Source organism: Lupinus angustifolius, chromosome LG18 (assembly GCF_001865875.1).
Source record: "Lupinus angustifolius cultivar Tanjil chromosome LG18, LupAngTanjil_v1.0, whole genome shotgun sequence".
Taxonomy (NCBI): domain Eukaryota; kingdom Viridiplantae; phylum Streptophyta; class Magnoliopsida; order Fabales; family Fabaceae; genus Lupinus; species Lupinus angustifolius.
In genome coordinates, this window is record NC_032026.1 from 12,567,153 (window position 1) to 12,593,477 (window position 26,325).

The 26,325-nt window shown below is 31.0% G+C and overlaps 1 protein-coding gene across 1 annotated transcript; it reads right to left on the minus strand.

Moving 5' to 3' along the window:
• On the minus strand, positions 15,911 to 18,580 carry LOC109332134 (cyclin-D4-2-like). Its single transcript, XM_019566973.1, has 6 exons — positions 18,004 to 18,580; positions 17,410 to 17,496; positions 17,199 to 17,297; positions 16,901 to 17,102; positions 16,684 to 16,802; positions 15,911 to 16,538 (listed from the first exon to the last, which is right to left on the minus strand). Exons 1-6 carry the CDS (start codon positions 18,310 to 18,312, stop codon positions 16,284 to 16,286), a joined length of 1,071 nt encoding a protein of 356 aa, XP_019422518.1. The 5' UTR covers positions 18,313 to 18,580; the 3' UTR covers positions 15,911 to 16,283.

Sequence of the window (26,325 nt, forward strand, 5' to 3'; positions counted from 1 at the left end):
TTTACTTCAAAAGACTAATGCTACTGATGCTTCAGGGAATTGTATAGTAAGAGCCATTGGTATATATACTCAACAAGAGGCTTCTCATAACTTGATTCAAAATGTGTATATGTTGTTGAGTAATTCATTTATCAATAGGTTAAATATCAAATCAAATATGAAAATAGAAAACCTAACCTGGCTACAATTAATATATAAAAGAAAGGGACACCAGCTGCTTATATGTGGAATAGCTTGTCTATTATTTCTCCACTCACATAACCAATAGTTGTTTTAAATTATCAATCTAACTATCTAAGCCTATCATGTCAATTTCACTTGTGGTTTTGGTCTGACTATTAAAACTGAAAGTTTATTTTGTAAATATTCACATTGAAGTTGAACCACTTCTTCCTTCTTTAAGTAGTGAGTCTGTAAAAGAAAGGAGGTTTTAGTTGCCCAAGAAACACTGCAAGTCTGCAACAATTTAATATCTTTCCAGGATCCTATAGCTACATGCCTACATATATATGTCCACGATGTTAATGCTACGCAATTATTCAATTAATATATTAATAAGATAATGGCAAGTTGGTAATTATAAATTATTCCAGGAAAAAAACACAGCTATTTTGATCTTATAAGCATAATAACTTTATGGAAAAGGGAAAGTTTCAAAATATTTCCTCAGAATGTTGTAAAAGCTTAGATATAATTATAAAACAGCTAATAATGAAGTTTTTTTATTTTCCTTCGAACTGTTGGCTATTATGATTTGGGCAAAAAAACAAAACCAATAGTGCATGGATCATGGGGTGTACGTGAATAATTCACTGACAGTGTAAAATGTTCGATTTTGGTTCCCTTTTTATGTCGAGAAAGTCTCAATTTAGCAAAACTCATTTGGCCCACTTGATCTAATTGATAGGAGTCAAATGAGGCAAACGTGTGCAATCAGTTAGGCAAAAAGATGTAATATAAAAGTGAGAAAGAAGTTGAAAGAACTCAATCCGCATGAACTCATAGCAATTGTGAGAGATTTATGACTTCGTCTTCGTTCACCGTTAGATCGGACTGAAATTTGGACAACAGGGTTCACAGCTTCTCGTATTTCATTGTCAACGGTTGGATCGGTGAGAAATCATCTGAGGTGATAGAAAACGAGCCAAAACAGTGGCTGTTTTTTTTTTTGTTTTTCCTGCAACTTTGTATTCTCATTTTCAAGTTTGTTGCTCACTGTATGCTGTACTGTTGAGCATGTTTTGTGCTGTATTTTGGAAACACTATTGTATTCCTATTATTTTGATCATAGTAGAGCTTGATTGAATGACTTGTACATATGGTTTTTACTTTTTCACATCGTAAATGTTTTCCACGTTAAAAGTCTCTTTTGTGTTCTTAGTTACTCCATTATTTGTTATTGCTCCTAGAGATTCTAGCAAGTTGTGGAAATTATTATCTGCTACATATACTATGTTAGAGGTTTCCTTGTTATTATGTTGAATTTCCTTGTCGAAAGTATTCGTGACGAGAGGTCAAGACAACATGTTCCATTGATGAAAGGATAAACCAACGATGGTGCATGTAGATAGAGGTGTATCCAATACTCAAAAGAGAGTAATTCACACTTGAGGGGAGATGTTGGGTATTCCAATGTGAATGAAGAACCCATAGAGCTAATGCCTTAAGGTTTTGGGTTAAGATGTAGTGTCAAACTCACTTATATGCTTCTTTGACTTAGCCCTTAAAAGAATGTTATTGTTCATGGATTAAAATCTCTCAACATAAAAAACTATTATATTATTGGTACATATATATCTTTTTTTTAATTCAAAATATTTAATATCAATATCTATGGCTTGACTTTATATTTTTTGTTCTAATAAAGGAGTTTATCGGCCCTTCATTCTCATCATCAACACTTCTAGATCATGTTTATGCTTCACCCAAACATAAGCATGTGAAGAATTCACTTCTTAATCTAAGCTGCTACGTTCTTATGAGTCTACTTTCATAGAGATATAAACTATGTGAATATTGAGTAAGGATGATAACTAATATATAAAAAATAATATGTAATAATACTTTTATTTATTATGAAATCATATTTTTGCTATTAAAAATATGAATAAAAATTATCATTTGTTTTTCATTAATGGAGAGGATTATTGTTCATAAAGAGGAAAAAAAGTTTCTCCAATACTCGACTCTCCAGTACGGATGGGGATCACATGTCTCAATTTGGTGCCATCATTCATGTCTCAATTTGGTGTCATCATTCATGTCTCACTCCATTACTCAAATATTAGGAGGAGTGTATCATAAGCACGTGGTTCATGTGTCCACTATTAGGAAGAGTGTGGTTCCTCTCTATTACTCGAGAGGGCAGTGCATAGTTAAAATTAGGATACATGGCAAAAAAGAAATTAATGGTGTAGATTTTTATTTTTTTTCAAAATAAATATTTAAGAAAAATTAAATCTCTCACATTCATAGTACTGAAGAGTCCAATACTAAAGAAAATCTTTTGAGAGATCCACACTTGATAGTCCTTTATCTTCTTATTGGTTAATATGAGTATATGACCTTCAATATGGTATCTCCAAACATGTCCATAGCTAAAACTGTATTACATGATATTAATTCACTATCTTTTGTATTGCAGATTAATGGTGCCTTTGCTGAATTTAGTGGTATTACAGTAGCCACATGTAACACACACTAAGCTTATTTTCCCATCCCTGAAGTGATACCTGATCCCAGGTTGGTGGACCGTAACAAAAGTGATACCTGATCCCAGGTTGGTGGACCGTAACAGTCGAATGTGGCATAGTTATTTAACTTCAATAGGCACTTCATTTAATAATTATTTTTCCTTTTTTAATATATTCAAGAGGCTTCGAAATTCAGGCTTCCATAGAGTATATCATAAGCACGTTACTCTTAGTTAAGGTGAAGAGTTTAAGGAATGAAGTCAAGGACATTCTTAAAATTCCTCTTGATTCTTGAAAGATAAAGAAGAAACAACAAGTGGTTCAAGACAAACTTGATACCCGAAAACTAAGAAAGTACAAAAAATACCTCAAGAATATTATTGAATTCTTTAATTGTGAATTACAAAGCTTGATTACAATAATCTAATTAACACTCCTTTTATAGCAAGGAATGATGCCTAACTAACTTAATTGTTTTAACTGAAAATAACCAAGGGAGAAGTTGTTTAACATGTGTAAAATGAGTTGTAACCAAAAGTTCTTTGGTTGTTGATTATTGGTTTAGGCTTGATGGGAATTAGTGGAATTGCCCAGGGCTTGGCGTGTGTGATGCAGGGTGGACAAGCCTTGGCGCATCTAGTGCATACTGGGCAAGGCCTAGTGCATCTGGTGTTGTCTGGCTGGACCTTGGCGCATCTGGTGCTGACTGGCCAGGCCTTGGCGCACCTGGTGCTTGCAGAGCATGGCCTGGTGCATCTGGTGCTGACTGGCTAGGCCTTGGCGCGTCTGTTTTGTGTAGGTTGTAGTTTCTTCGGTCATGATCATATTTTCCTCGGTCAAGTCTGGTTTTTCCTCGGTCAAGTGGGTAATTTGCTCGGTGAACTTCCTTTGTTGCCTTGTAATGTGAAGTGTTGATGTTGGTTGGTGCATAGTGAGACATATGGTTGGTTTGGTGATTGGTGTGGCCAGTTTTGTGTTGGATATGGGGTTGAGGTATATAAGATTTGATACCCCCCCGCAAGATGGGGCGCAGATATTAATGAGGCCAAGCTTGGATTGAATAGAAGCATAATCTTTAACAGGGAGAGGCTTGGTTAAAGCATCTGCAAGTTGAAGATGAGTTTGGACAGGGAGCAGTTTGATGAAACCAGAAGAGCATTTTTCCCTTATCATGTGGCAATCAATTTCAATATGCTTGGTTCTTTCGTGAAATACAGGGTTGCTAGCAATATGTATTGCTGGCTGGTTGTCACAATAGAGAATGGAAGGAGGTGAAAAGTTAAGCTCAAGATCCTGCAAAACATAGGTTAGCCAAGTGATTTCACAAGAGGTGAGAGCCATAGCTCTGTATTCAGCCTCACAAGAACTTCGTGAGACAGTCTTTTGTTTCTTGGATTTCCAAGAAATTAAAGAATTGCCTAGATAAACACAATAGCCCGTGATTGATCTTCTTGTGTCTGGGCAAGCAGCCCAATCACTATCACTATAAGCTTTAAGTTGAATAATAGAGTTAGTAGGGAAGAACATACCTAGGGCAGGGCACCCTTTTAGATACTTGAGAACTCGAAAAGCAGCAAGTTGATGAGTTGTGGATGGATTAGCCATGAATTGAGCTAATTGTTGAACTGAAAAAGTATATCAATCCTAGTGTTTGTGAGGTAAATTAACCTCCCTATTAGTCTTCTATAAGCAAATATATCAGTGATAGGAGGGGAATTGTCCTGGTGTAAATGAGTGTTATGGATCATAGGTTTAGGAGAGGGTTTGCAGGCTAGTAAACCAGCATCAGATAAAATGTCTAGGACATACTTCCTTTGATTCATGGAAATATCTGTCTTTGTTCTTGCAATTTCAAAACCAAGAAAGAATTTAAGGTCACCAAGGTCCTTAATTTTGAAGGTCTTATCTAAAACACACTTTAAATGGTTGATTTCCTTAAGGTTGTTTCCAGTGAGAACAATGTCATCTACATAGATTAGGATAACAGTGATGAAGTGATTAGGAGTTCTCTTAAAAAATAGGGAATGGTCTGCTTTGGCTTTGTGAAATCCGTGTGTGATAAGAAAATTGGATAATTTGGCAAACCATTGCCTACTAGCTTGCTTAAGCCCATAGAGAGACTTTTGAAGCTTACAAACAAGATTAGGATTAGGGGACAAGAGACCCGGGGGTTGAACCATGTATATCTGCTGAGATAGGTCTCCATGCAAAAAAGCATTATTTACATCTAACTGTTTGATGAACCAATTATGAATGGATGCCAAAGCAAGGACTAATCTGATAGTGGAAATCTTGGCAACAGGGGAAAATGTGTCCAAGTAATCAACTCCTTCGGTTTGAGTGTAACCTTTGGCAACTAATCTTGCCTTATATCTCTCTATAGTGCCATCAGCCTTGTATTTAATTTTAAACACCCATTTACAACCAATAGGTTTCTTAGAGTTGGATAATTCAGTGAGACACCATGTATGGTTCTCTTGGAGGGCAGCTAATTCTTTATTTATAGCCTCCTGCCAGTGAGGGAATTTAATAGCTTGAGAGTATGTTCTTGGTTATGTGTAACTAGAAACAGATAGGATGGTAGATTTGTATTTTGATGATAATCTGTCATAAGAGATATAGGAGGATAGGGGGTAAACACATTTTGAAGCAGGGTCAACAGCTTGAGATAGAGCACAGTGGTAATCTGCTAAGTAAGTTGGTGGTTTTGGGACTCTAGAACTTCTTCTAACTTGGGGATGGGAATCTGTAAGGGTGACATCATTTTGGTGGGAAGCAGTGGTGGGTTCAGAGATAGAATCATGTTGGTGATTGTGCTCTTGAGAAGGGATAGGTAGGACATCATCATAGTAAGAATTTTCAATAGTGGTTATAGGGGAGTTAGAAGAATTATTCTGAGAGTTATGGCATCTTTCTGTTTTGTAAGGGAAGATGGCTTTATGAAAAACAACATTCCTATTGATTTCTAAGGCTCTTGAGGTGAGGTTTAGAACTATGTACCCTTTTTACTCCTTCCTTATAACCCAAGAAAACAGACCTTGATGCTCTAGGATCTAGCTTGGTCCTAGAATGATATTGGGTTCCTGCATAGCACAGGGAACTAAAGACTCTTAACTGATGAAGATCTGGTTGTTTATGGTACAGGGTCTCATAGAGAGACTTCTTGTTTAGGACAGGTGTGGGCAGGATATTGATGATATGGACAGCATGTCTTCAGGCATAAGACCAGTAAACCTTGGGTAAGTGGCTTTGGAATAAGAGAGCCCTAGCTACATTCAGAAGGTGTTGGTGTTTTCTCTCAACAATACCATTCTGCTAAGGGGTATAGGTACAACTGGTTGGATGCAAAATACCCTTCTCTTCATAAAATGATCTCATAGAAAATTCAGCACCATTATAAGTCCTCACAATCTTAATGTTGGTGCTGAATTGATTATGTATCATGTTTATAAAGTTTTGTAGGGTTTTTGAGGTTTCCCCTTTGGACTTCATAAGATAGATCCAAGTATATCTAGCATGGTCATCAACAATGGTTAAAAAATATCTATATCCATGAATAGAAGGAATTGAAATTGGTCCCCAAATGTCAGCATGTATTAGATCAAAGTAATTCACAAAACAAGTATTACTTATAGGAAAAGAAAGTTTCTTTTGTTTAGCTATATGGCAAATATCACAAACATGAGATTTATTGAAAACAACAGAAGGAAAGTTTTTCTTCATAATATGCATACATCCTTGAGAGGCATGTCCTAGTCTATAATATCATAAGCTAGAAGATGTAATGTTAGCACAAACAAAATTAGAGTACTCAATATCATGTGAAGGGATAATAGTTCTAAGCACATATAAGCCATTTGAAACTTTAGTTGTACCAATCATCTTCAAGCTCTTCTTCTCCTGAATTATGCAACAATGTTCATCAAATGATAAAATACAAGATGACATGGCAGTAAGTTTAGGTATGGACAATAGATTATATGAAAAGCTAGGTAAGTATAGAACATTATGAATATCTAGACCATGAAATAGAGATATAGTTCTAGATACATATGTGATTACCTCATTACCATTGGGAAGTTTTACCTTGACTAGTTTAATTTTGTTATAACTAGAGAAATGTGACAAGTTTGAGTTGATGTGGTCAGTAGCACCACTGTCTAGTATCCAACTCATGCATTTATCATTAGTATTAAGGTTACCTTCAATCTCTTCATCCTAAGGTGTTGAAGTTGCAGATAAGATGTTTGAGGCTTCATGATTCTTTGAGTGATCATCTTGTTTTCCCAAAGATTGGTTTTGCTGAAGCATATTTACAATGCATTAATACTGTTCTTTGTTAATACCAAATATTGATTGATTTTGTTGTGCTTTCTGATTTCCATGTTGGCTGCAATTCCTATTGTCTTCATCTGTCATATCACTCTGCATTGAATTGGCTTGTTCTCCTCATCTGAAATTGAAGATGCATTGTTGTAATTCTGCAATTCTGTAAAGATTCCCTTGGGAGAATCTTTCTTCAAGTTCTTCCCATATTTTATATGCTTTATCCATCCATATGATACTATGAGCTATAGATGGACTAATTGATCTGTTGATCCATTTGAGATCACCATATTGTTTGATCTTTCCCAAGCCTTGTATGTTGGATCTGTTTTTGGTGGCATAAGTATACTCCCATCAATGAGAGCCAATTTCTGTTTTGATATGAGACTCCTCTTCATTCCTATGCTCCAATGGTTATAATTCTCACCATTTAATAAAGGTGAGACCAATGCACTTGTTGGATTATCAGAAGGATGGACGAAGTATAGAGATGAGGGATCTTGTGAAAGATCCATTGAGGCATATATGAATGGTATTGTTGAAGACATTCTGATTGTAGCAGAGCTCTTAGTAGAGCTCTGATACCATCTTAAAATTCCTCTTGATTCTTGAAAGATAAAGAAGAAACAACAAGTGGTTCAAGACAAACTTGATACCCGAAAACTAAGAGAGTATGAAAAATACCTCAAGAATATTATTGAATTCTTTAATTGTGAATTACAAAGCTTGATTACAATGATCTAATTAACACTCCTTTTATAGCAAGGAATGATGCCTAACTAACTTAACAGTTTTAACTGAAAATAACCAAGGGAGAAGGCGTTTAACACGTGTAAAATGAGTTGTAACCAAAAGTTCTTTGGCTGTTGATTATTGGTTGAGGCTTGATGGGAATTAGTGGAATTGCCCAAGGCTTGGCGTGTGTGATGCAGGGTGGACAAGCCTTGGCGCATCTGCTGCATACTGGGCAAGGCCTGGTGCACCTGATGCTGTCTGGCTAGGCCTTGGCACATCTGGTGCTGACTGGCCAGGCCTTGGCGCACCTGGTGCTTGATGGGCAAGGCCTGGTGCATCTGGTGCTGACTGGCTAGGCCTTGGCGCGTCTGTTTTGTGTAGGTTGTAGTTTCTTCGGTCATGATCATATTTTCCTCGGTCAGTCTGGTTTTTCCTCGGTCAAGTGGGTAATTTGCTCGGTGAACTTCCTTTGTTGCCTTGTAATGTGAAGTGTTGATGTTGGTTGGTGCATAGTGAGACATATGGTTGGTTTGGTGATTGGTGTGGCCAGTTTTGTGTTGGATATGAGGTTGAGGTATATAAGATTTGATAGAGGTTGTGGATTTGAGTCTCAACCATAACATATTAAAAAAAATGAGATATAAGGTGATCTGATGGTTAAATGAGGAGAGTTGCAGTGAAGGAGATTGAAGGTTCAAAGTCTCAACCATAACATTATAAAAAATGAGATATAAGGTGATCTAATGGTTAAATGAGAAAAGTTACAGTGAGGGAGATTGAAGGTTCAAATTTCGCCTACAACGTATACTAACATACTAACATTTTCCGATAAAAAAGAATCAGATAGCTTTAAAATATTTTTGGTTAATATATAAAGTGTAAATAATACAAAGGATGACATTACTGCTTATTTTAAAATAGAACAATTGAGAGGAATAACCAACCATTTTATGCTTGATGTTGATCAAGTTGTTAATTATATTAAGAGACAAATTTAATATAACGAGTACATAGCAGATTAACTGTTGGTTTGTGTTTGGACTCATGCCTCAATTATTGGATTTGCAGTCCAGGTGATAAATTATGTGGTTAAATTGTTCGGATTATTTTAAGAATATTCCTAGTTCAACTCTAGTGGATACATATGTGAAGTGCTGGTCCAAATAATCAAATTTAGTACAATTCATTTTGTTTATGATTATCTACTATGGTGTTTCCATTTCTTCTGAATCACGATTGTAGTATAGTAACTTTATTAAAAAGCAGGGATGCGTATTAGAAGTTAGCACTTGCCTCTTTACACTAATATACAAATTTTGAGAACGTGGGATGAACATAATATGTACTTCTTTTATCTGTTTTATTCCATTTAATGAATCATTTGTACTTTCAGCTATGCTGTGAGTCACTAGTTTTATTATAGTTACTTAAGACCTGTGACATGCATTAGGGCAGGGTTTAAATATAAACAATTCGGAACATTTTTTTGGTTAACTTTTTAATCCTTTATCTTTAGTTGAACTGTTGCAGGTTTAAATTTGGTCCGTATTTAATGAACGACCCGATTTCAGAAGTTAAAGTTTTAAAATTGGTCATTTTGTCATAATTAATGATCTTAAATTTCCATCCTCTTTAATCGTTATATTGTTAAATTTTGGCAGAATATGGGTATATTTCGAGATACCTCAAAGAAGAAAGAAAGAAATCTTGCCTAACAAACGGATTATCAATCCAAGAACAGCAAGAAACAGAAATTCACAATGAATAACCTCGAGAACTTTATTGATGAAAAGAAATCTGATCAAAGATCAGTTTACAATGCTCATGAAAAGCTTACTTGAAATACTAACTAAAGAGGGATATTTATACAAAGAGAATTTGGAGGGAAAATCTAACTAACAACTTAACGGAATTAACTAACTAGAAGGCTTCAACCAACTTAGCCTCTTGGCAGAAAAGTATAGGCTATAACAAGTAAATACAAAACATATTACAATTATGATTGACCAAGGATTAATGTTATGATGATCATGACAAATGAAGGCTGAAGATTTCTCTGCATCTTTAGTTGATGCAGAACTGGTGCGAGTGAGATGAAGGTTGATCAAAGGCATTTGATGCTTATCAATGAAATCTGAATTGAATGTGTATTGATGAGATCCTATGTTTGCTTCTGTTTGAGCTATGAATGAGAGAGCTTGGTGAATTGTTAGTTGGTTCATTGCTTGTTGGTGAGTGTATTGAATGGCATGATGAGCTTGGTGATTTGCTTGAGTGGCAAGTAACATACACATTTGAGTATTATGAGAAGAATTCTGTGTTTCATTTGATAATACCATAGGACAAAGTTTTAGTCCCCTTGATAGAGATAATGTGGTTATATCTAGAATTGTAAAAAAAGCATACAGATTTCGGGCTGTGCAAAATTTGTCTCATCCCACAAATACATCATCATGCGAAGTTAATTGTGATCAGTTTGAAATTTATATATTTGGTTCAATCTGTTTTTAGGTCAAGTTTAGATTATATCCAAATTGTTTCTATTGGTCTAAATGTTTCATATACCAAAACTTCTTGAATTAAGACAATACTTTTTAGTATAATGTGATAAACTAAAATTTATTTTGAAATTTATCTAACATAAAATATGTTTTGTTTAAAATTTTACTTAGATGTAATTATGTATAATATTCAAATTTATAGATTATGTTAATATGTGAAGGTGACAAGTTTTCCATCTCAGAAAATAAATTAAATTGTTTACTATCCATCTTGAGACATCTATATCAAACCCACCAGTTTTGAAAAGAAAAAAAAAATTTGGTGTGTCTAACTTGATTGGCCAAATCACTATTAAAATTCATATGTAGTTTTAATTTTTTTAACATAGGTAAAATATTTACATTACATGTTACATGCACTAGGACCACCACTGTGGCCATTAGGACTTGATTCGTTGACCTGACACACTTCCCACTATAAGATGGACACATCATCAAATGGGTTTCTGCCCAATGTTCTTTTTTAAAATTGAAACTAAATAAAAATGAAATTAAAGGACAAAGGATTAAAACGAAATTTATGTGATCAATTATTGCTTTTACCTTAAGGACAGTACTTTCTACTTGCCCTCACTTGGATCTGTCCTTATTAACGAAACCCTTCTCATGAATCGTCGTCCCTTCCTGTTATTGTGGTAATGTAGTGAATTTGTAGCTTTATTTGGACCAACATTCCCGAAAATTGAGACATAATAATGAAGTATCTATCTTACATCTTTGGCTTGTCCGTACATCGGTCAAAACAGGTTACAGTCAAAGATGAAATTGCAAGAATCTAATCTCCCTTACAAAGATCTTTTGTTTAGAAGCATGTCCTAAGTTTATATCTGAATCAATCAAAATATATTATGTTTATTAAAAAATTAAATATTTATAATTTTTTCTATATTTTATTTATTTTGATTGATTTTAAATAGATTCGGAGACAACGTATCATTATCTTCTCTCATTGTTATCCCCTTGAGAATGAAGAATATAAATTTGGCCAAAGAAATTAAGTAAAAGCACTTTCCCTGTCAGGGGGCATCAACCCATGTCAGCCCTAGTTATCTTATGTGTGTTCACCCCATCTTTTGTGTTCCTTCTTTATTTTATTTATCTCCCGTGAGGGTTAAGCCAAAAAAATGTTACTTCTTTTATGTCTTTTGAAGTTTTAAAGCTCTCAAATTCTATGATTGAGATTTATAAATGTGTTTACAACTTTATCACTATCATAATTATGGGGTTAGGATTCTCCATTAATAGAGAGTCGCATGCTTCAAAAAAATAAAATATAATTTTTAATAACACGTGCATTATTTTGATTATAAAGAAATTACATTTTTATTATTAAAATAAAGAGAAAAAATATACACTTAAATCTCCATTAATGGATAGGATGATGTTCGATGATTGAGATCAAATCTTTACCCTTTATATGTGGACACTTTCAGTAGAAATCATTCAAATACTTAAATCTTTACCCTTTATACTTAAACATTTTTTATATAAACTTTTAAAGTTCTGATTTATGTGTCTGAGTAATCCTTTTGGGCTAGCTTTAACCCATACCATTTTTAAAACAAAAAAGCACTTAAAATAATTAAATCTGTGTCTTGGGTCTCGCATTATATATTGTGAATTCAATATTACCCTGCACATTAGCAAAAGCAATTTTTTTCACGAGTCAGTGATACCAGCTATTAGCACCATGGCTAGTTAACTTTTGCATCATTAAAAACTCATATCTTGCACACCACTAGAGAAGTCTATAACTACTTATTAAGAAATGAAAGGTAAATAAATTGAGTTGCTTGAACATGTGTCTACGTGAGAAAGAGACAGAGAGAGCCCTTAAAACCTTCGTTACTGCATTCACTCAAAGCTGTTAAATTTCCACCAACCTTGGTCAGTATATTTCAGTGGCATTGACCGTGGCTCGGGTCCCCATTGCTCAGTGCCCGCTATTTAACAAAGCACAGAAATACACATGCATGGAGTGAGTAAAACTCAGAAAACTGACATGAACAAAAAGGGAAGAGAATTATTCTTGTTACTATTTTTGCCTCCTGTATTTTTTTCTTACTTTTTTTTTTTCTTTTTACAAAATTCAAATTATAACTATTTTTTTTGTAATACTAACTATATCTTCTCATCTTATGAGAAGAATTAATTTTCTTTGGGCTTGTGATTGTTCCTTCCAACAAGTGTTTTTCCCAATAATTGAAATCTTGACATTTTGATTATCTTAAAAATTTAGCAGCTCTACACAAATAGACCAATGTCTTTCGGTAAATTATAATAATTTTATATTATAATTAGATTTACTAAATTCTATACTAATATAACGTTCTCACATACTATAACACTATCACGATTTCATTAACAGACAAATTATTTATTGTAACAAATATAGTATACATAATAATTAATTTGTTTATGGTTATTTTATATACTTTTAAAATTAAAATTGCCTCTTAAAATTATATATGTTTAAATTCTTGATATGGTATTTTATTTTTTCTTGGGTCTTATGATATCCTTCTTGATAAGTAGAAAAACACTTTAAAGACGTTTATGTGGTATTTATATTATTATCTTAGTGTATATTAATTGTGTTCCTCAACCACCAAAACATTCCCTATGTAGAAATCATCAAAATAAATTTTGTTTTCACAAATGCATGGATTCAATCTCTAACACATCAAATATAAGAAGTTTAATTGATGGAATTTATTGGTGTTTTATTAATTTTTTACATCTACTTTGGATCACGAAGATAGTGTATATAAAAAATGTGTGTTTTATAATATTACTATTCAAAAGGGAATGATGAAAATGTGTTTTTTGTTGTTGTTAATATTAACGTATGCATTCGCTAACTTAGACAAACGATTATCACTAGAATAATGATGTATATTGTTCTTAAGTCAGGATGTTGGTTTATTATAACAAGGATAAGACCTTATTATATTTACTTAAAGTGAACAAGTTGGAAGGCTTTGCAATTCTTTCTTCAAGCTGGAGAGAATACATCTATTGTTCAACAAATGTATTTTGTTGTGTGTTAAGTGAAATTATGTGACATTTTATTTATACTCTTTAAGATCGATGCAATATAAATATTAGGATATTTTGTTTCTTAAGTCTCTTTATTGTTGATGATATCTTCTTTATTTTTTCTAGATTTAAGTAGATTAAGACAGATTTATTCTTTGTATTAGGAATATATCTTAAGAGATATAAATATGTTAATTTTGATTTGTTTTACGATAATCCTATAGACCTGTTCATAATATGATGAGATATAGTATGTTATATGATTATATGTTGTTTTGGCTATTTTCCATTGGATTTAATATGTATAAATTGATAGTGTAAATATTTTTTTATACTTTCAGTAAATTATTCACTATTGATTATTAATCATCATTGACTCTCGAATAAAAGTAATACAAATCAATTGTAGATAATATACCATCGGTGTAAAAAACTTTACACTGCTGGTACATAGATTTTAAACTCATTTAAATAAGCTTAATAGTTCATATTACTCAGCCTATAAAGGCATTCAATGTCCAAGTTCGAAGCGTTCGAAAGACCTAATGTCTGAACTTTTACAGGTCGTAATCCAGTTCAGAACACAAGTTTAAGACTTGGTCCATAAAATATACTGAAAATGAAAATAGCAAATTAATTAAGGAAAGACATGAGAATATTGTTTACTCTTCTTAACTTATGGGGAAATTAACAAGGCATCTACGATCCTATAGATTTCAGCTAGCTTCACAATATAAGTTATAATCTCAATATTTTTACAAAAGTTATATGATAATGAAGAGTGAGATCTCAAAAAAAAGAGTGTACGAGGTTGTGAGTTCAAGCCACACTATTAATAAAAAAATAGGAACATATAAAATGATTTGATAGTTAGAATGGAAGAAGTTGAAGGTGCAATCTCACTCACAATAAAATACTGACATACTAACAATTATGAACAAAAAAAACATTTACTTCAATTTGAAATAGATGCTAATGTTTTATGTTTGACATTTCTATTGATTGAGCTTATACTTGTCATCTAGTTTGCCAATGAAATCATATTTTATCTTAATTACTCTGAATCTAGTTGAAATATATAAAATTATGGCAATTTATAGATATGTTGGCTCCTAACCATATTGTTTTTAATGATATTGTAGCTCTATGAAGTATTAAACTTCTGCTGGCAGACTGTAAAATTGTGATTTGTTTCACAAAATTTATGAAAGTTAATTAATTTTCAAATAGAAAAATTGATAAAAAAATATCAATTTATTTTCAATACATCATCAGCATTAAAATATTTATATTCATAATGCATCACAATTAATAAATATCATTCTTGTACTTTATGCATATTTTTTATTTATAAAAAAGTGCATGGAATGAATATATATATATTTTTTAAATTATAAATGACAATCCAATATACAAGGTTTTTACTTTTTACAATTTCACTTAAAAAAAATTTAATCTTACTTCATAAGTAAAAGGACTATTTTCAAATTTTGGATTAATGACTTCTTGGTGTGTAAACAATAATCTTCCCATAAATTATTAAAAATATATGGAGTATAAAATTGAAATATTAAAATAATGTACTGTCTGAAACCCATCTTATGTTAGTGAACCGATACAAGTGCCCTGGTGCGTGCATATATAATTTAGTAATGACTCCAATGTGAATTTTTGTTTTGTTTAGTGTACGTACAATACGGAAGCCAGTGTTGTAAAAGCTGAGTTCAACTCCTCTCCAGTATTGGAGAAACTTGTACTAGAATATGAGGATGAGATTTTTCTGAAGAATTTTTATTTATTTTTTAATAAAAAATAATATGTAATTATAACCGTTAAAAGAAAAAATTTGACACATGTCTTAATCCTATCCAGTACTGGAGAGGATCCCCACTCATAAAAACTGGTTTGTGATAACCGGTTCAATTGATAAACTAATCATAATACCAATTTGGTACAATAATTATATTAATTATGCAATTAATAATATTGATAGTAGCACATGTGCTCTTTCTGTATCATTTCATATATCAACTCTTCTGACCGGTTAAAAAAGTTAATTAAATTATAATTATAATTATTAAATATTCTTGAATTGACACAAAAAAATTGGAGACCAGATGTAATATTTTACAATACCGCTTGTCTTACTGATCAGAAACTTAAAAAAACTATTGTGGGCCATTCATCATAGCAGTTGCCAATCCCAATATGCAGTAATGTCAAATATTGGATTACTTGTGTGGATCTTAGTTGCAAATTCTGACAATCACCAAACTATTCACATTGGTTTATATGTATGACTTTAAAACTTCCTTTTAATCTACCTATATATCCAATGATGCCTTAAATTGGTTAAGTTAAATACTGACAATCATTTTTCTCTTGTATGTACATGTACCAATTCAACCATATTATGACATGAGACATGTTAAGTCCTTTTCAAATTTTGGGTAAATTAAGGGATTGATTTTACTAGTAGGAATCACCTACATGGATCAAATAAGCAATACCACAAAGTTTATTAACAAAATATTGATTAAATTAAAACACGGAATAAATTTTAAAAAAATTGGCAGAGACTTATTTTTATGCTTTTCATTCCAGATTCAGATACAACTCAAACAAAAAAGAATATTGCCCTATGTATTAATTCTCTTCCCCCTAAAATGAAAAGTTGGAGCATAAAATATTGATTCTTGTCACTTGACATGGTGTGCCTCAACAACAACCTTTCATCAAAATTTTGTGTACCAACCACATCTCCATAAGTATTTGCAGCTGTTTCTGTAATCTGACTATGAACAACTAGCAATACCTCCTGTTCATGCTTCTAGCATGTGACTGCTTAAATTCCTATCTTATTATTCATCCAAATTAATAAGGGTGTCTCTAATGGTCACAAAGACCCACACTAAACCCAATTCACATTTCATAGACTTGAAAAAGCTCCATTGTAAGAAGGTCTATCTGATTTTTCCATCTTAGTATCTGGAATATTAAGTGAAGTATTTGGACATGACCCAAGTGTTAATTCATCACTCTTAAAGCTTAAGCATCTAGTATCCAGAACCCGAACCGGGCTTTGGGGCACACATGGTGCATAGTTATTACTACTGCCCAAATTAGCAGAAACATTGAAGGACAAATCTCTGATCAATTCAACACACTTTAGAACTCTCTCCTCCTGCAAAATGAACAACTCATAACTCAACAAGTCAGAAAAATTCACAAAGGGAAGGTGATGTCAAACATCAATTATCAATTCTACAAGGACAAAAGAAAAAACGTGTCATGGATTTCTGTTTTTGTGTGGGAACCCATCACCTCACCTCAACAATGGAAAAACCAACAATGGCCTTGTCGATATCTTTCGCTTGCGCTTCCCTTGTAACATAAATTGACACTGCTGCTGCAATTTCAGAAGGCCTGAATTCCAAGAAGTCAATACCTGCATTGATTTCGCACCAAACATGGCTTAATCTCATAACTCCTCAAGACCAACAACGAACAAGAAGACCAACTGTTCAAACAGAAAACGGACAATACCTCTGATTATGCTAACTATGAGCTGGATCGATGTTGAAATGAAAGGCTTAGTTGGTTGCTTCTCATAAGTGATCTTACTTAGGAAGTAGTCTATGAAGGAACATGGAGTTAAAGCATGCATTTTCCATCTCAATGTGCATAACACCAATAGTTCCATTCTTTGAATGGTTTTACCATCAAAGAAAAAATTTGGTTCTCCAACCTGTCCATCACCAATATAATTGATAAATTAGCCGTCACATATATAACAAAAGATATTTAACTATCATAGAAGATTGTATCATTGTATGAGTAATACCTGTAAATCTATAGATTGGGGCACTTTAATCTCATCCATTTTACCGGCAATTGATAAGCATGCAACCGCTAGCAGTTGTCCTGTCCAACTTTTGCCTCTCTTAAAATACCAAAAGAGGAGACCGTGAAACATCAATTAGGTCATCAAAAAGTTATGGTGAGGCATAAACAAAGTAAACCCACAATCAATGATTTAAGATCTTTGATCTTACAGGCAATTCATAAGCAGAGAGGAAGCGATCCAAGTAGTTCACAGCGAGACAAAAGGTCAAATATCCAAAACCATAGTAAGCATGCCCCTGGTGAACACATTACATACATACCAAATAAAAACAACAATATTGAGACTTCCATCACATAGTTTCAACCAGTATGAAACAAAATTCAAATGAAAGGAATAGAGGAAAATAAAAGCAAAGCAAGAAGGAAAATCAAAATCAATTCAAAACATAAAAAAAATTGCCACAAAACCAGTCCAGGAAGAATTGTCAATAGCACCTATAGCTATCCCGTTACTTGAAAATTCAAACAAAAAAGGTAAATCAATAAAATTCATTGCAAAACCAAATTGAGACTTAATGGGATAGCCAGAAATTGCACACACAAAAGTACAAAAACTTAAAAATGACTTTTTTCAATGACTAAAATGAAAATCCAATTAGAAGCACTCAAGCACCTAAAAAACTTAAAAGGGGTATGTTTTAACTTCCATTGAATAAAAATTTGAGAAATATCCAATGATTCACTGAATAAAAAATCCAAAAAAAAAACAACAAACCCCATTTGAGAAAATCAATCAAACCAACCTTGCAAATCCAATCAATAGCTTCTCTCCTAACACTCATGTCCAAATCCCCACTCCTCAGCCTGTTGAGGTAATCATCCCTGGGCAAATGCTCCCTCTCCCTCTCAATCATAACCCTCACAGTTTCCTCACTCTGTAACACAAAACTTGGACATTGATTGAAAGAGTTAAGGTTTGTGTGGGCCCAGAAAGGTAAGATCCTAGACCCAACAACATCATTAAATTCTAAATCATCATCATCAAAACATGTGCTGTTGTCCTCACAACAAAGAAGGCTTGAGGTGGCAGGGTCCAAGCTATCATCAGCCATTGGAACACCTCAAAATGATGATGCTAGAAACAACACAATAGAAATTAGAAACTCATCAAAATTTTGGTTTTTAGCAAAAGGGTGGATTGAAAGAACAAAACTTTATGGAATATGGAAGTGTTTGAGCATTGAAGTGTATAGTGGAGAATGGAGTGAAAGGAGTGAGCTTTAAGTAGGAAGCGGATATATGGTGCTTTTAGGGTAAGAAGAGAGAGACGGGGCGAGAAACATGATGGGTGTGTATCCATGGATACCAAACCGAAAAATCAAAGGATAAAAAAACACCCAAAAAATAATTTATGGTGGTTGGAAAAAAATGTAGTGTAATAATCTTGTGAAAATGTAAGATCGCAACCAAGAAAAAGAAAATATGAGGATCCCTTTTCTGTATAAACATTTTTTCTTTTTAGTAAATAATTTGCCTTGGATTGTATCCATATAAATGGTCAATTAAATTTGATTAACTCCTCCTAATATGAACCATCATGATTATGTCTATTTCTTTTATATTTTTATAGATACATAAAGTAATGTCACTTGATACAATAAGTCACATATTTTGGCTCAAGATTTATATCATTTCATATATTATTGTATTTTTATTGGTTAGAAAAGTGAAATAAAAATTAAATATATATTCATTCTATATCTTTTTACCAATGAAAAATATAAATATATTAAGTGGTACAAGAGGGAAAAAATGATCCTATTATACATATTCCTTATTGTCAAATTTATCTTTTTTAGCTTTAAACTTTTTCTAAATTGTAAATTAGAGTAGTGATTGAAATTAATACTTTTTCACTATAAAGAAGAGTTTCTCCTTAAATGTTTGACTAGAATGTAAAACTTCAAATCATTTTGTTTACAATTTAGTGACTAGACTGAATCAAGTATAAAATTATAGTTTAATTTACTTTATTTTATTGTAGAAATCTAACTGAATTAGACATGAATGATTTAGCTCGATTCCACAGTTTTCTTGTTTTTTTTTTTATAAAAAGTCTTGTATTAATTGAAATTAAAAATGTATTCATGAGTCATTATTTGTCCATACAAAGAAAAATATTACTACCATTATTATTACTAGCGTACCTATCCGCACTTTATGCTATCAACCCTCATTATTATTTTTTCTAATATGTATTATTTTTGTGTTACATTCTTTAAAGAAAAATAATCTGATATAAAAATGTTACATATAAAATCAATAGAGAACAAAGATATAGTAAGATTAATCATCAAATATAGAATTGAATAAGAAAATATAAAACTAAGAAAATGTGTAGAAGAATAATGTATTGTGAAAAAAAAAAATTGGAAGTTTATGATAATTATTAATGGATGAGTTACACAAGGATAATTTTGGAATGTAAGAAATTATGTTATGATAGTTATTTGCAGTTTTGGTTTTATATAGTACTAGTGGTGACAGGCACTACGTGCATGCGAGCCTAAATTAATACTTTTACGATGACAATTATTCAAATTATATATTTTTATTCTGGAGAATTAAAATATTTTTGTATTGAGTATATTTTATATTGTATTTTTTATTGAGAATACTTTATATTATAACTTTTTTTATTATAACGTTAGAGAGGTGGTTAATATATTGATGGTGGTTACATATGATTATATAACTTTTTTGTAGAAATTAAAAAGTTTAAGGACAAAATAGGAAAATAAAATTACACCATAATAGTTACACCTTGTTTTCCATTTATATATAGTAAGTATAGATAGATAAGAAAATATAAGTAGATGAGTAAACTAATTAAAACTCATAATTGTTTGCTAATAATATATATAACAATTATATTATATAGTTTACGAATAATAATTTGAATGACTACATATCTAACAATATAATCAATAATTAGTAATATATATAATAGTACAATTCACAATTATTAACCAATATAACAATACAACTCATAATTAGTAATATATATAGCAATTAGTAACATGTATAATAGTAACGTATATAACAATTTATGGCGTATGCTAGATTCAAATCCACCACCATGAAAGTTAAAAGATATGTTCCAAATTATAAAAATACTAAGAAAGTGATATATATTTATATAAATTTAGTAACACATATAAATTGGTAATTCAAGCCACAAAATTGGTTGAGAAAAATAACATTGCAACAATTTCCATAATCTCTATTTCTTTAATAGTGGATATACAATTTGGTCTTAAAAATTTGTGTGTACCAATTTGGTCCACGAAAAATAAAAGTGTAAACTATGCTAAAAAGTAAACTCATAAGTCAAATAATATTTGTCAATTGTCATAAAATATGCTAAAAAGTAAACAAATTAAAACTCATAATTGCTTGCTAATAATATATATATAACAATTAATCAATTATATAATTTAGGAAGAATAATTTTAATTGTACAATTCACAATTATTAACCAATATAACAATAGGACTTATAATTAGTAATATATACATAGCAATTAGTAACATGTATAATAGTAATGTATATAACAATTTATGGCATATGTTAGATTCAAATCCACCACCATAAAAGTTAAAAGATATGTTCTAAATCATAAAAATACTAAGAAAGTGATATATATATATATATAAATTTAGTAACACATATAAACTGGTAATTCAAGCCACAAAATTGATTGAGAAAAACAACATTGCAACAATTTCCATAATCTCTATTTCTTTACTAGTGAATATACAATTTGGTCTTAAAAATTTGTGTGTACCAATTTGGTCCTCGGAAAAATAAAAGTGTAAACTATTACTCAAATATTGTGAGTGTAAGTCAAACAATATTTTTCAATTGTTATAAAAGATGCTAAAAAAGACTACTTTGACTCACATTTAATTTTCTGTGGATCATTTCAAATTTTCAGAGACCAGATATTAACATATAAAATATTTGAAGGATCAGAGTGAGTATCTACATTTTCTTATGCGTTTTTTATTACAATTTTTTTATTGATAAAATAAAGCAATATGTGGTTTGGTTCAGTTTGAACAATTACTAAATTTCTAAAACCATAAACAAAATCGAACTTAAATTATTTCTTAGAAAACTAAACTTATGATTTGGTACAGTTCAATCCCACCAATTTCTGATTTAAATGAGAATCACTTACATCCTACGTTTGACTATCCTCTATGTTAGATTAGTTAATCGCCATTTAGGTGGTGAATACTCTATAGAAATCAATAAATTAAAGTTTGTGGTTAAATATTAAAACTTCGGAAGGAAAAAATAAAAACAATTTATTTTCCTTTTGGTTCATTCAACTTATTTGTCTTAATTATATTTAAAAGTCCATAATAATTGTTAAATATGAATGGTGGATAAAACACTAAAAATATAAAAATCTCTTATAATATTAGTATATACATTTCTTTTATTTTTTAATACACTTATATAATCTATAAGTGTATGTGGTTTCCCTTCATGGTACATGGTTGTATAATTAAGATGATGAAATAATGGAAAAAATGAAATAATTCAACATCAAGTGGAGTAAAATAATGAAAATAATCATGATGACATTTCTTTTACCTTAAATGAAATAATAAAAATGTTTTTTTTTTAACATGTGATTCTATTCAATCATTTTTTAACCTCTAAAATTGTGAAGTGAACTAATATTACACAATTCTTTAAAAAAAAGATCTTAATCAAAAGGCAAATTCGAATCAAACCATATTTTTATTGTTAGGTTTGATCCACCAATTTTTTGATTTAAACTAAAATTGATGGCATCCCTGATTTTTTTAATATAATTTGACTAGTCGGTGATAACCACTTGTCTAATTTGTCAATAATTTACCAAAAACAATATAATTGAGAATTATTAGTTTGAATTCGTTTATATTATTTTTTTTGTCAATCAATTTAAAAAGGATACTCTTTAGTAAATTATTGACACTTATTTGAGTTCTACAATTGCTTCCCACTTGATTGTAGTGTTGTTAAAACTGTTTCATACGAGTTGGTTAAATTGGTAAATTGGTGAGTTGGTCCCGATACTGGTACGATACAATAATTATATCAGTCATGCAATGATACCGGTCAAAATCGGTCATACCGACTGATTTTCAATTGAACCATATTAGTCATACCGAGCGGTTTTTATTTAAAATTAATTTTATAATGTAAAAAAATATTGATTTTTTATTGAGTTTTCAACATTAATGTTAATATATTATATATGTATATCTAATTTTAACGATATGCGATTTAATTAGTGAACCACCGGTTGAACCACTATACCACCATACCAATACCCTAACCGATTTGATTATATTATAGAAAACATATTAAATTATATTATAGAAAATATATAGGTGATACATAGATATAGAAAAGATATCTCATATTGTGATCTTAGATTTGTTTAGAGTGTCTTAGAATATCTCTTAGGATTAATATTATTTTATTTCATGTTTTATGACTTCTCCATTATCTAATTAAAAGTCTAGTGTTAGTATGAATATGAGTTAATATTAGGTATTTTATATCACAATATCATCACAACATTATTCACAATATTATGAATTCAATTTACTATTTTGAAATTCATTTTTCTCATTCTATTCATCAACCCTATAATTTTAACTTGGTTTGAGAGTCATGGTATCCAAAATGAGAGAATCTTAGACTTATGATTGTTTTGCAAGTTGATTATCCAATTATCACAACCAACATAACTAAACCCAATAGCAACTCATCCTAGTTAAATATCATTTCCTCTATCACCTATCTTGATAATTCAGTGGCGAATCTTACTGTAAATTTTATAAGTGACAACAATATTTAATTACAATTTATAACAAAAATTAAGTGAGTAACAAAAATTATAAAGAAACATACATGATTAGATTAGAGGTAAATTTTCCGCTATTTCTTTTTCAATATAAATCACTATGTTGTCTACAAGAACTTCATCTTCTATCTTACTACTTAATTTTGTTTGACTGTCTTCATTACTGAAAATGATATTTTATGTAGTAGCTGAACTACAATAACTAAGATAAGACAAATGACACGATAAAGCAAGATATGATTAACGACATATGGTTGATAATTTTTCAAACTTGAATGAATAAGACAAGAAGAACAAAATGTTGAAATTGGAAAAAATATTGGACAAAAAATATATATAATCCATATTAAATTACTTATAAGCATCCTTAGAATATATATTATCAATATATACATAACCTTTTTCATCAAGTGTAAAATCATTACAAACTCAAATGAAGTTATATTATTATAAGTAACATCAATATCTACATGTATAAGAGAACTTCCATTATGTATAATTATCAGAAAGATCACACAAGTTGTAGTGTATTTATTTATTAAGCTACAAATTAAAGAAATATATGAGATTCAACTCCAGACATCATTTGATTGTAGTAAAAGGAAATACATCTCTTGTTCCAAAAAACTACGTCACTCTATGTGTCACTTTTTATAATTTTAAAGTTTAATAATTAAATATTTTTCTGGTCAAACACAATCAATATCGCATGGAATGACACACTTTTTGGGACAACAAATATACACTAGTACGTAAAAAGGTAAAGAAAAAGTATTTTAATAAAAAAAATCAAAAAATTCCAGGGGGCCGCTGCCCCCACCTGTCCCTTAAAACCTCTGCCACTATTCATATATCTTCACAAGTCACCTCAAGCATATACAATTTCTTGAGGGGGCACTACAAAGAATGACGAGTAAAAAGACATCAAAAATATCACTTATAAGATAAAAAATCAAAATGTTCTTGTCACCAACTCGAGTAGCATTTTTGTCAATACCAAAAGCAATGGTTATGAATCACTGAAATAAGTTGGGACTATGACAACAACAATCTCTAATTTTACCTCTTCTTAAATACAAGTTTTTGATCAATAAGTTGAAATAAAGGAACACTACAACACAAGTTTCTCATCAAGTCTTCATCTACTTTTCTTCTTCTTTTTCAACTCTTATTATTATTATTCATGATAGGTCTACATAGATCTTCTTCATCTAATTCATCTTGCTCCTTTTTTGTTCATCCTCACTTTCCTTCTCCCTCTTCAATTTCTCCTCACTTTCCTTCTAAATAATGTCATTATAATTGGTCATCTTCTTTCTTCCCTCAATCTCATTCACTTTCTTTTCCTTATTTTCATCACTCCAAATTCAATTCAATATAATTCAATCCATTTTGAATTTCAATTCAATCTTCTTTTTTCTTTCTTTCTTCTTGCGCACAAATTGTTCATTCTTTACTTTATTTCTCACTTTCTTGCACAGTTAAACATTGTTTGTTTCTGTCCAACATGCACTAAATGGATGCTTGAGATGTGCAAAATCAATCACTACCGTCCAAAATTCTTCATCTGCTTCAGCGTAGGCCTACAATATTACAAAATAGAGGATGTCATGACTCTGCGAATGGTAGAGATTCTGAAATATTTCTTGTGTTGGATGTTCTATATTTTTCTAGATTTTTTGTGTTAGGATTTTTGGATGTTGGAGATTGTTTTCTGATATATTTTGTATGATGAAAAATGGTCGTGTGTTCTGAATTTTTGTAGGTTGAGAGGATAAAACTCTCAGTATCTTTTGCTATTTTTCATGAGCCTCTTTGGTTTGAGAGGATACAACTTACAAAGTATTTTTTTTGCTATTTTTTTAGAGTCTTTTTTAGAGAGGTTCTTCTGAGAGGTTTTTTGAGAGAATGATGGCTCCGTATCCCATATGCTCACATGTCTATTTATAGCAATACAAAATTGCATATGTGCAAATTGAAGATAATCTCCCAATTAATCATTTGGAGAAAGTTAAGGAATGAATCAAATTTGTGTATAAAAATGAAATATAATCAAATTGATATCAAATTTGTTTAACCTGATTTGATTTGCTTATTCTCACAACTTTAATTTACTTTATTCTAAATTCTAAATTATTATTTTTATGAAATCAAATCTCTAAAGATTAAATTTTTTTAATCAAATTGATTTGTGGAACACAATTAGATTGATATGAAAATTTCTAATTTGATTTGCATATTTTCATATCGCAATCTTGATTTATTTACTAGTCAAATTTTGATGAGAGTCAATCTCCAAAGATTTTATCTTTATCATAAAAATATTGTTTTATCAAAATTTCATTTTTTTTTTGAAAAAAGTATTTTCTTTTTGGACCAAACAAAATTGAGTGTTCACACTAACCTTTATCAATACTCTTAAAATACTTGTTAGCATTCCCTTAGTAGATTTTCGTGCAAAAAGTAAGATATATGAGTGTAATATTTATGTATTATTAGTATAAAAACTTACATATAATCATTATATCATCTACTATTTATTTGGATCACTTTTTTAAAGTCAATTGTTAAAATGGTAGTAGGCATGGATAAGAGAGATTCTTGATGAACAAGAAAGAATGAGAAAATGTTATTGAATTGAATTGAATTCCAAAGTTACATTGAATCATCTATATAAAGGGAAGAAAACACTAACTACCCTAACCAAATTAACTAACCGACTAACAAAAGCTCAACTATTTTAACATTCCCTCGCAAGTTGGAATGTATCAAGCATTCCAAGCTTGAAATAATTGTGTTGAATACGATGATATACTCTAATACCTCCTCTTGCTGGTGAGCGAATCTTCGTCTCCCAGTCTTGAAATCTGAACGTGAAGCAATACTGACGCTTAACCACCATTTGGCAGAAGCAATTTCATCTGATGTTTAACCATCTATTTGACAGAAGCAAACCAATCATAACGGATGAAAGAGAGAAAAGAGATGGACCTTAATCTTGATCCTTATATGTTGCTTCAATGAGGAAAAAATTACACACTATAATATTGTGTCTTTAATGAGAGAGAGGGGTAAAGAAACTAGAGTAATGAAGAAATGAGAAATAATTGGAGATAATAGATGAAAGAATGTGATATAGCTTCCTTAATTTGATGATCGACCACTGTGAATGGTTGGGCACACACTATTGCAT